At 38.6% G+C, this 12,665-nt stretch overlaps 1 protein-coding gene across 1 annotated transcript in view; it reads right to left on the bottom strand.

Moving 5' to 3' along the window:
• Nucleotides 1-1,271: 1,271 nt before the first annotated feature.
• The window catches only part of QPRT (quinolinate phosphoribosyltransferase), a 59,628-nt gene continuing 48,234 nt past the window's right edge, over nt 1,272-12,665 (bottom strand). The window contains exons 3-5 of the mRNA XM_056554493.1: nt 3,439-3,713; nt 2,253-2,384; nt 1,272-1,516 (exon numbers count right to left, since the gene is read on the bottom strand). Of these exons, the coding sequence (XP_056410468.1) occupies nt 1,274-1,516; nt 2,253-2,384; nt 3,439-3,713 (650 nt within the window). The 3' untranslated portion in view covers nt 1,272-1,273. The remainder of the gene's footprint in view (nt 1,517-2,252; nt 2,385-3,438; nt 3,714-12,665) is intronic.

Here is a 12,665-nt window from a genome sequence, read left to right as displayed (position 1 = left end):
TCTGTATTTGTTATATTTGGCTTTTTGAACCTTTGGCTCCTTTCTTTGACTCTTCTCTCTGGTATTAGCGATTATGTACTGTGACATCTCCTGGCTTCAGACGCGGATAGTTGACATTGGACTTATTGTGTGAGTGTTTAGTCTTTCTTTGTTAGTCTGTCGGTATCCTACTGTCCCTGGACCTAGTCTGTGTCATTGTAGTTTATGAAATTGGTGTTTTATGGTTTCTTGGTGTTTCATGGTGTTGTTCTGGAATCTCTTATGGTTTCTTGGTGTTTCATGGTGTTGTTCTGGCATCTCTTATAGTCTCTTGGTGTTTCATGGTGTTGTTCTGGCATCTCTTATGGTCTCTTGGTGTTTCATGGTGGTGTTCTGGCATCTCTTATGGTCTCTTGGTGTTTCATGGTGTTGTTCTGGAATCTCTTATGGTCTCTTGGTGTTTCATGGTGTTGTTCTGGCATCTCTTATGGTCTCTTGGTGTTTCATGGTGTTGTTCTGGCATCTCTTATGGTCTCTTGGTGTTTCATGGTGGTGTTCTGGCATCTCTTATGGTTTCTTGGTGTTTCATGGTGTTGTTCTGGCATCTCTTATAGTCTCTTGGTGTTTCATGGTGTTGTTCTGGCATCTCTTATAGTCTCTTGGTGTTTCATGGTGTTGTTCTGGCATCTCTTATGGTCTCTTGGTGTTTCATGGTGGTGTTCTGGCATCTCTTATGGTTTCTTGGTGTTTCATGGTGTTGTTCTGGAATCTCTTATGGTCTCTTGGTGTTTCATGGTGTTGTTCTGGAATCTCTTAAGGTCTTTTGGTGTTTCATGGTGTTGTTCTGGCATCTCTTATGGTTTCTTGGTGTTTCATGGTGTTGTTCTGGAATCTCTTATGGTCTCTTGGTGTTTCATGGTGTTGTTCTGGAATCTCTTATGGTCTTTTGGTGTTTCATGGTGTTGTTCTGGCATCTCTTATGGTTTCTTGGTGTTTCATGGTGTTGTTCTGGAATCTCTTATGGTCTCTTGGTGTTTCATGGTGTTGTTCTGGCATCTCTTATGGTTTCTTGGTGTTGTACTGGCGGTTCCTTATAACATGGTGTCCTCTTATTACCGTAGCCAATACACTGGGTGAAGCTGGTGGAGTTTCATGGCTGGATGGCCCCATGGTAAGGTCTTCTCCTCTTCTCACGTTTCTCAGTTGATATTAAAGTCTCTTTGGTTGGTAACACTCAGATGTTTACTATAAACAGCAGACTTGGCATCATTGGTTTGATACTGGGGTAAAGGCTTCACTGCCGATTGGTAGAAGCAGCCGGGCCGGGGTCTGAGGAGCCACTCGTGTACTTCAAGCCTTTGGATAATTTCAGAGAGAAGTCAATACTAGGAGGTCCCTGCGTGAGGCACCCCATAGATACCATGTCCACATGAGGGCCCAGAAACTGGAGAAGGTTTTGTGGAGAGACACCTCCAGAAGCTTCTACCACAACCCTCGGGAAAGACGTCTTCACCGAGAAAGCTGCCTGGTGGAGAAACTATAGCGGAAAGATAGAAGAGAAGAACATCAGCGCAGTCATAGTGAGATGTATGTATAGTGATCAGGGTGCAGTCATGGTGAGATGTATGTATAGTGATCAGGGTGCAGTCATGGTGAGATGCATGTATAGTGATCAGGGTGCAGTCATGGTGAGATGTATGTATAGTGATCAGGGGGCAGTCATGGTAATATGTATGTATAGTGATCAGGGTGCAGTCATAGTGAGATGTATGTATAGTGATCAGGGTGCAGTCATGGTGAGATGTATGTATAGTGATCAGGGAGCAGTCATGGTGAGATGTATGTATAGTGATCAGGGAGCAGTCATGGTGAGATGTATATATAGTGATCAGGGAGCAGTCATGGTGAGATGTATGTATAGTGATCAGGGAGCGGTCATGGTGAGATGTATGTATAGTGATCAGGGTGCAGTCATGGTGAGATGTATGTATAGTGATCAGGGTGCAGTCATGGTGAGATGTATGTATAGTGATCAGGGAGCAGTCATGGTGAGATGTATGTATAGTGATCAGGGAGCAGTCATGGTGAGATGTATATATAGTGATCAGGGAGCAGTCATGGTGAGATGTATGTATAGTGATCAGGGAGCGGTCATGGTGAGATGTATGTATAGTGATCAGGGAGCAGTCATGGTGAGATGTATGTATAGTGATCAGGGAGCGGTCATGGTGAGATGTATGTATAGTGATCAGGGTGCAGTCGTGACCTTTTACCTCGGTGGTGAAGTTATCCAGCATTATGATGTCAGCCCCGGCCTCCGCTGCCTCTAAGGCCTCCTCCAGGGATCGGCATTCAACCTCCACCTTCAGAGTGCGGCCGGCAAGAGAGTGCAGCGAGTGCAGAGCCTGGAGGAAGCACAGACAGGTTACAGCAGAGTCCACCAATGTTATAGGTGCCCAGTCACTGCCAAATCTCACACATGGGGTATAACAAGGGCGGTCGGGTCTCATGGGCCCATGGACACCAGCAGGATACACTGAGAGTTACATGTAGGAGGATACACTGTGGGGGGGGGGGTTCAGGAGGATACACTGTGGGGGTTACATTTAGGAGGATACACTGTGGGGGGGGATTCAGGAGGATACACTGTGGGGATTACATTTAGGAGAATACACTGTGGGGGGGGGATTTAGAAGTATACACTGTGGGGGTTACATTTAGGAGAATACACTGTGGGGGGGGGATTTAGGAGGATACACTGTGGGGGTTACATTTAGGAGGATACACTGTTTAGGGACATTTAGGAGTATACAAGGTGGGGATCACATTTATGGGAATAAACTGTGGGTAGGGCATTTAGGAGAATACACTGTGGGGGTTACATGTAAGAGGATACTCTGTGGGGCGACATTTAGGAGCATATATTGTGGGGGTTACATTTAGGAAGATACACTGTCGGGTTATTTAGGAAGATACACTGTAGGGGGCATTTAGGAGGATATGCTGTAGAGGACATTTAGGAGGATACACTGTGGGGGTTACATTTAGGAGGATATACCGTAGGGGGCATGTAGGAGGATACACTGTGGGGTTACATTTAGGAGGATATGCTGTAGGGGACATTTAGGAGGATACACTGTGGGGGTTACATTTAGGAGGATATGCTGTAGGGGACATTTAGGAGGATACACTGTGGGGGTTACATTTAGGAGGATATGCTGTAGGGGACATTTAGGAGGATACACTGTGGGGGTTACATTTAGGAGGATATACCGTAAGGGGCATTTAGCAGGATATACTGTGAGGAAACATTTAGGAGGATACACTGTAGGGGAAATTTAGGAGGATAAAATACGGGGGGGGGGGGGGCATTTAGCAAGATACACTGTGGGGGACATTTAGGAGGATAATCTGTCAGGGGACATTTAGGGAGCACAAAATAACATACAATCCTTTTACCTTTCTGACTCCTCCCATTGCCCATATATGGTTATCCTTCAACATGATGAGGTCACTGATCCCATAGCGGTGTGTTCCAGCTCCTCCCACTAGGAGCCCATACTTCTCTGGCAGGCGAAATCCAGGAGTGGTTTTCCGTGTCCCCGTAACCTGCCCCGTCCAGCCTGCCGCCTGTGCCCGCTCCGATACCTGTCGTGCCAGTGTGGCCACACCACTGACCCGGGACAGAACATTGAGTGCCGGGCGTTCTGCTAAGAGGAGATCATTGACAGAACCTGAAATGGAGGAGAGATGGCACAGATATAATGTGTAACATAGACCATACGTAGTCACCAGCAGAGGGCGTAGCTGTCCAGTAGATCTATAATGCAGACCACGTAGCTGTCCTGTACATCTATAATGCCGACCACGTAGCTGTCCGGTACATCTATAATGCCGACCACGTAGCTGTCCGGTACATCTATAATGCAGCCCACGTAGCTGTCCTGTACATCTATAATGCAGACCACGTAGCTGTCCGGTAGATCAATAATGCAGACCACGTAACTGTCTTGTACATCTATAATGCCGACCACGTAGCTGTCCGGTAGATCAATAATGCAGACCACGTAGCTGTCCGGTAGATCAATAATGACGACCACGTAGCTGTCCTGTACATCTATAATGCCGACCACGTAGCTGTCCTGTACATCTATAATGCCGACCACGTAGCTGTCCTGTACATCTATAATGCAGACCACGTAGCTGTCCTGTACATCTATAATGCCGACCACGTAGCTGTCCTGTACATCTATAATGCCGACCACGTAGCTGTCCTGTACATCTATAATGCAGACCACGTAGCTGTCCTGTACATCTATAATGCAGACCACGTAGCTGTCCGGTACATCTATAATGCAGACCACGTAGCTGTCCTGTACATCTATAATGCCGACCACGTAGCTGTCCTGTACATCTATAATGCCGACCACGTAGCTGTCCTGTACATCTATAATGCCGACCACGTAGCTGTCCTGTACATCTATAATGCCGACCACGTAGCTGTCCTGTACATCTATAATGCAGACCACGTAGCTGTCCTGTACATCTATAATGCCGACCACGTAGCTGTCCTGTACATCTATAATGCCGACCACGTAGCTGTCCTGTACATCTATAATGCAGACCACGTAGCTGTCCTGTACATCTATAATGCAGACCACGTAGCTGTCCGGTACATCTATAATGCAGACCACGTAGCTGTCCGGTAGATCAATAATGCAGCCCACGTAGCTGTCCTGTACATCTATAATGCAGACCACGTAGCTGTCCTGTACATCTATAATGCAGCCCACGTAGCTGTCCTGTACATCTATAATGCAGCCCACGTAGCTGTCCTGTACATCTATAATGCCGACCACGTAGCTGTCCTGTACATCTATAATGCAGACCACGTAGCTGTCCTGTACATCTATAATGCCGACCACGTAGCTGTCCTGTACATCTATAATGCCGACCACGTAACTGTCTTGTACATCTATAATGCCGACCACGTAGCTGTCCTGTACATCTATAATGCAGCCCACGTAGCTGTCCTGTACATCTATAATGCAGCCCACGTAGCTGTCCTGTACATCTATAATGCAGCCCACGTAGCTGTCCTGTACATCTATAATGCAGACCACGTAGCTGTCCTGTACATCTATAATGCAGCCCACGTAGCTGTCCTGTACATCTATAATGCCGACCACGTAGCTGTCCTGTACATCTATAATGCAGCCCACGTAGCTGTCCTGTACATCTATAATGCCGACCACGTAGCTGTCCTGTACATCTATAATGCAGACCACGTAGCTGTCCTGTACATCTATAATGCCGACCACGTAACTGTCCTGTACATCTATAATTCCGACCACGTAGCTGTCCTGTACATCTATAATGCCGACCATGTAACTGTCTTGTACATCTATAATGCCGACCACGTAGCTGTCCTGTACATCTCTAATGCCGACCACGTAGCTGTCCTGTACATCTCTAATGCCGACCACGTAGCTGTCCTGTACATCTCTAATGCCGACCATGTAGCTGTCCTGTACATCTCTAATGCGACCACGTAGCTGTCCTGTACATCTATAATGCCGACCACGTACCTGTCCTGTACATCTACAATGCAGACCACGTAGCTGTCCTGTACATCTATAATGCAGCCCACGTAGCTGTCCTGTACATCTATAATGCAGCCCACGTAGCTGTCCTGTACATCTACAATGCCGACCACGTAGCTGTCCGGTGGATCTAAAATGCAGACCACGTAGCTGTCCTGTACATCTACAATGCAGACCACGTAGCTGTCCTGTACATCTATAATGCCGACCACGTAGCTGTCCGGTAGATCTATAATGCAGCCCACGTAGCTGTCCTGTACATCTATAATGCAGCCCACGTAGCTGTCCTGTACATCTATAATGCAGCCCACGTAGCTGTCCTGTACATCTATAATGCCGACCACGTAGCTGTCCTGTACATCTATAATGCCGACCACGTAGCTGTCCTGTACATCTATAATGCCGACCACGTAGCTGTCCTGTACATCTATAATGCCGACCACGTAGCTGTCCGGTGGATCTAAAATGCAGACCACGTAGCTGTCCGGTAGATCTATAATGCAGCCCACGTAGCTGTCCTGTACATCTATAATGCAGCCCACGTAGCTGTCCTGTACATCTATAATGCAGCCCACGTAGCTGTCCTGTACATCTATAATGCCGACCACGTAGCTGTCCTGTACATCTATAATGCCGACCACGTAGCTGTCCTGTACATCTATAATGCCGACCACGTAACTGTCCTGTACATCTATAATGCCGACCACGTAGCTGTCCTGTACATCTATAATGCCGACCACGTAACTGTCTTGTACATCTATAATGCCAACCACGTAGCTGTCCTGTACATCTCTAATGCCGACCACGTAGCTGTCCTGTACATCTCTAATGCCGAACACGTAGCTGTCCTGTACATCTCTAATGCCGACCACGTAGCTGTCCTGTACATCTATAATGCGACCACATAGCTGTCCTGTACATCTATAATGCCGACCACGTACCTGTCCTGTACATCTACAATGCAGACCACGTAGCTGTCCTGTACATCTATAATGCAGCCCACGTAGCTGTCCTGTACATCTATAATGCAGCCCACGTAGCTGTCCTGTACATCTATAATGCAGACCACGTAGCTGTCCTGTACATCTATAATGCCGACCACGTAGCTGTCCTGTACATCTACAATGCCGACCACGTAGCTGTCCGGTGGATCTATAATGCAGACCACGTAGCTGTCCTGTACATCTACAATGCAGACCACGTAGCTGTCCTGTACATCTATAATGCCGACCACGTAACTGTCCTGTACATCTATAATGCCGACCACGCAGCTGTCCTGTACATCTACAATGCAGACCACGTAGCTGTCCTGTACATCTATAATGCCGACCACGTAGCTGTCCTGTACATCTATAATGCCGACCACGTAGCTGTACTGTACATGTATAATGCCGACCACGTAGCTGTCCTGTACATCTATAATGCCGACCACGTAGCTGGAGGTCGGTATATATTATTAGAGGTCGGTATATATTATTAGAAGTCGGTATATATTATTAGAGGTCGGTATATATTATTAGAGGTCGGTATATATATTATTAAAGGGCAGTATATATTATTAGAGGTCGGTATATATTATTAGAGGTCGGTATATATTATTAGAGGTCGGTATATATTATTAGAGATCGGTATATATTATTAGAGGTTGTATATACTATTAGAAGTCGGTATATATTATTAGAGGTCGGTATAGATTATTAGAGGTCGTTATATATTATTAGAGATCGGTATATATTATTAGAGGTCGGTATATATTATTAGAGATCGGTATATATTATTAGAGGTCGGTATATATTATTAGAAGTCGGTATATATTATTAGAGGTCGGTATATATTATTAGAGATCGGTATATATTATTAGAAGTCGGTATATATTATTATAGGTCGGTATATATTATTAGAGGTCGGTATATATTATTAGAGGTCAGTATATATTATTAGAGGTCGGTATATATATTATTAGAAGTCGGTATATATTATTATAGGTCGGTATATATTATTAGAGGTCGGTATATATTATTAGAGGTCGGTATATTTTATTAGAGGTCGGTATATACTATTAGAGATCGGTATATATTATTAGAAGTCGGTATATATATTATTATAGGTCGGTATATACTATTAGAGGTCGGTATATATCATTAGAGGTCGGTATATATTATTAGAGGTCGGTATATATTATTAGAAGTCGGTATATATTATTATAGGTCGGTATATATTATTATAGGTCGGTATATATTATTAGAGGTCGATATATATATTATTAGAGGTCGGTATATATTATTAGAGATCGGTATATATTATTAGAGGTCGGTATATATTATTAGAGATCGGTATATATTATTAGAGATCGGTATATATTATTAGAGGTCAGTATATATTATTAGAGGTCGGTATATATATTATTAGAAGTCGGTATATATTATTAGAGGTCGGTATATATTATTAGAGGTCGGTATATATATTATTAGAGGTCGGTATATACTATTAGAGGTCGGTATATATTATTATAGGTCGGTATATATTATTAGAGGTCGGTATATATTATTAGAGGTCGGTATATATTATTAGAGGTCGGTATATTTTATTAGAGGTCGGTATATACTATTAGAGATCGGTATATATTATTAGAAGTCGGTATATATATTATTATAGGTCGGTATATACTATTAGAGGTCGGTATATATCATTAGAGGTCGGTATATATTATTAGAGGTCGGTATATATTATTAGAAGTCGGTATATATTATTATAGGTCGGTATATATTATTATAGGTCGGTATATATTATTAGAGGTCGGTATATACTATTAGAGGTCGGTATATATTATTAGAGGTCGGTATATATTATTAGAGGTCGGTATATACTATTAGAGGTCGGTATATATTATTAGAGGTCGGTATATATTATTAGAGGTCGGTATATATTATTAGAGGTCGGTATATATTATTAGAGGTCGGTTTATATTATTAGAGGTCGGTATATATTATGAGAGGTCGGTATATACTATTAGAGGTCGGTATATATTATTAGAGATCGGTATATATTATTAGAGGTCGGTTTATATTATTAGAAGTCGGTATATATTATTATAGGTCGGTATATATTATTAGAGGTCGGTATATATTATTAGAGGTCGGTATATATTATTAGAGGTCGGTATATACTATTAGAGGTCGGTATATATTATTAGAGATCGGTATATATTATTAGAGGTCGGTTTATATTATTAGAAGTCGGTATATATTATTAGAGGTCGGTATATATTATTAGAGGTCGGTATATATTATTAGAGGTCGGTATATATTATTAGAGGTCGGTATATATTATTAGAGATCGGTATATATTATTAGAGGTCGGTATATATTATTAGAAGTCGGTATATATATTATTAGAAGTCAGTATATATTATTAGAGGTCGGTATATATATTATTAGAGGTCGGTATATATTATTAGAGGTCGGTATATATTATTAGAGATCGGTATATATTATTAGAGATCGGTATATAATATTAGAGATCGGTATATATTATTAGAGATCGGTATATATTATTAGAGGTCGGTATATATTATTAGAGGTCGGTATATATTATTAGAGGTCGGTATATATTATTAGAGGTCGGTATATATTATTAGAAGTCGGTATATATATTATTAGAAGTCAGTATATATTATTAGAGGTCGGTATATATATTATTAGAGGTCGGTATATATTATTAGAGGTCGGTATATATTATTAGAGATCGGTATATATTATTAGAGATCGGTATATATTATTAGAAGTCGGTATATATTATTAGAAGTCGGTATATATTATTAGAGATCGGTATATATTATTAGAGATCGGTATATACTATTAGAAGTCGGTATATATTATTAGAGATCGGTATATACTATTAGAAGTCGGTATAAATATTGTTAGAGATCGGTATATATTATTAGAGATCGGTATATATTATTATAGGTCGGTATATATTATTAGAGGTCGGTATATATTATTAGAGATCGGTATATATTGTTAGAGATCGGTATATATTATTAGAGATCGGTATATATTATTAGAGGTCGATATATATTATTAGAGGTCGGTATATATTATTAGAGGTCGGTATATATTATTAGAGGTCGGTATATATTATTAGAGGTCGATATATATTATTAGAGGTCGGTATATATTATTAGAGGTCGATATATATTATTAGAGATCGGTATATATTGTTAGAGATCGGTATATATTATTAGAGATCGGTATATATTATTAGAGGTCGATATATATTATTAGAGGTCGGTATATATTATTAGAGGTCGGTATATATTATTATAGGTCGGTATATATTATTAGAGGTCGGTATATATTATTAGAGGTCGGTATACACTATTAGAAGTCGGTATATATATTGTTAGAGATCGGTATATATTATTAGAGGTCGGTATATATTATTAGAAGTCGGTATATATTATTATAGGTCGGTATATATTATTATAGGTCGGTATATATTATTAGAGGTCGGTATATACTATTAGAGGTCGGTATATATTATTAGAGGTCGGTATATATTATTAGAGGTCAGTATATATTATTAGAGGTCGGTATATATATTATTAGAAGTCGGTATATATTATTAGAGGTCGGTATATACTATTAGAGATCGGTATATATTATTAGAAGTCGGTATATATATTATTATAGGTCGGTATATACTATTAGAGGTCGGTATATATCATTAGAGGTCGGTATATATTATTAGAGGTCGGTATATACTATTAGAGGTCGGTATATATTATTAGAGATCGGTATATATTATTAGAGGTCGGTTTATATTATTAGAAGTCGGTATATATTATTAGAGGTCGGTATATATTATTAGAGGTCGGTATATACTATTAGAGGTCGGTATATATTATTAGAGATCGGTATATATTATTAGAGGTCGGTTTATATTATTAGAAGTCGGTATATATTATTATAGGTCGGTATATATTATTAGAGGTCGGTATATATTATTAGAGGTCGGTATATATTATTAGAGGTCGGTATATACTATTAGAGGTCGGTATATATTATTAGAGATCGGTATATATTATTAGAGGTCGGTTTATATTATTAGAAGTCGGTATATATTATTATAGGTCGGTATATATTATTAGAGGTCGGTATATATTATTAGAGGTCGGTATATATTATTAGAGGTCGGTATATATTATTAGAGGTTGGTATATATTATTAGAGATCGGTATATATTATTAGAGGTCGGTATATATTATTAGAAGTCGGTATATATATTATTAGAAGTCAGTATATATTATTAGAGGTCGGTATATATATTATTAGAGGTCGGTATATATTATTAGAGGTCGGTATATATTATTAGAGATCGGTATATATTATTAGAGATCGGTATATAATATTAGAGATCGGTATATATTATTAGAGATCGGTATATATTATTAGAGGTCGGTATATATTATTAGAGGTCGGTATATATTATTAGAGGTCGGTATATATTATTAGAGGTCGGTATATATTATTAGAAGTCGGTATATATTATTAGAGGTCGGTATATATATTATTAGAGGTCGGTATATATTATTAGAGGTCGGTATATATTATTAGAGATCGGTATATATTATTAGAGATCGGTATATATTATTAGAAGTCGGTATATATTATTAGAAGTCGGTATATATTATTAGAGATCGGTATATATTATTAGAGATCGGTATATACTATTAGAAGTCGGTATATATTATTAGAGATCGGTATATACTATTAGAAGTCGGTATAAATATTGTTAGAGATCGGTATATATTATTAGAGATCGGTATATATTATTATAGGTCGGTATATATTATTAGAAGTCGGTATATATATTATTAGAAGTCAGTATATATTATTAGAGGTCGGTATATATATTATTAGAGGTCGGTATATATTATTAGAGGTCGGTATATATTATTAGAGATCGGTATATATTATTAGAGATCGGTATATAATATTAGAGATCGGTATATATTATTAGAGATCGGTATATATTATTAGAGGTCGTTATATATTATTAGAGGTCGGTATATATTATTAGAGGTCGGTATATATATTATTAAAGGGCAGTATATATTATTAGAGGTCGGTATATATTATTAGAGGTCGGTATATATTATTAGAGGTCGGTATATATTATTAGAGATCGGTATATATTATTAGAGGTTGTATATACTATTAGAAGTCGGTATATATTATTAGAGGTCGGTATAGATTATTAGAGGTCGTTATATATTATTAGAGATCGGTATATATTATTAGAGGTCGGTATATATATTATTAGAGATCGGTATATATTATTAGAGGTCGGTATATATTATTAGAAGTCGGTATATGTTATTAGAGGTCGGTATATATTATTAGAGATCGGTATATATTATTAGAGGTCGGTATATATTATTAGAGGTCGGTATATATTATTAGAGGTCGGTATATATTATTATTATAGGTCAGTATATATTATTAGAGGTCGGTATATATTATTATAGGTCAGTATATATTATTAGAGATCGGTATATATTATTAGAGTCGGTATATATTCATTATAGGTCGGTATATATTATTAGAGGTCGGGTATATATTATTAGAGGTCAGTATATATTATTAGAGGTCGGTATATATATTATTAGAAGTCGGTATATATTATTATAGGTCGGTATATATTATTAGAGGTCGGTATATATTATTAGAGGTCGGTATATTTTATTAGAGGTCGCGTATATACTATTAGAGATCGGTATATATATTATTAGAGGTCGGTATATATATTATTAGAAGTCGGTATATATATTATTATAGGTCGGTATATACTATTAGAGGTCGGTATATATCATTAGAGGTCGGTATATATTATTAGAGGTCGGTATATATTATTAGAAGTCGGTATATATTATTATAGGTCGGTATATATTATTATAGGTCGGTATATATTATTAGAGGTCGGTATATACTATTAGAGGTCGGTATATATTATTAGAGGTCGGTATATATTATTAGAGGTCAGTATATATTATTAGAGGTCGGTATATATATTATTAGAAGT

The sequence above is a fragment of the Hyla sarda genome, unplaced genomic scaffold (genome assembly GCF_029499605.1).
Source record: "Hyla sarda isolate aHylSar1 unplaced genomic scaffold, aHylSar1.hap1 scaffold_748, whole genome shotgun sequence".
In the NCBI taxonomy this organism is placed as follows: Eukaryota; Metazoa; Chordata; class Amphibia; order Anura; family Hylidae; genus Hyla; species Hyla sarda.
The sequence above is the reverse complement of the archived record's forward strand: the minus strand, read 5'-3'. Positions and strand labels throughout refer to the sequence as shown.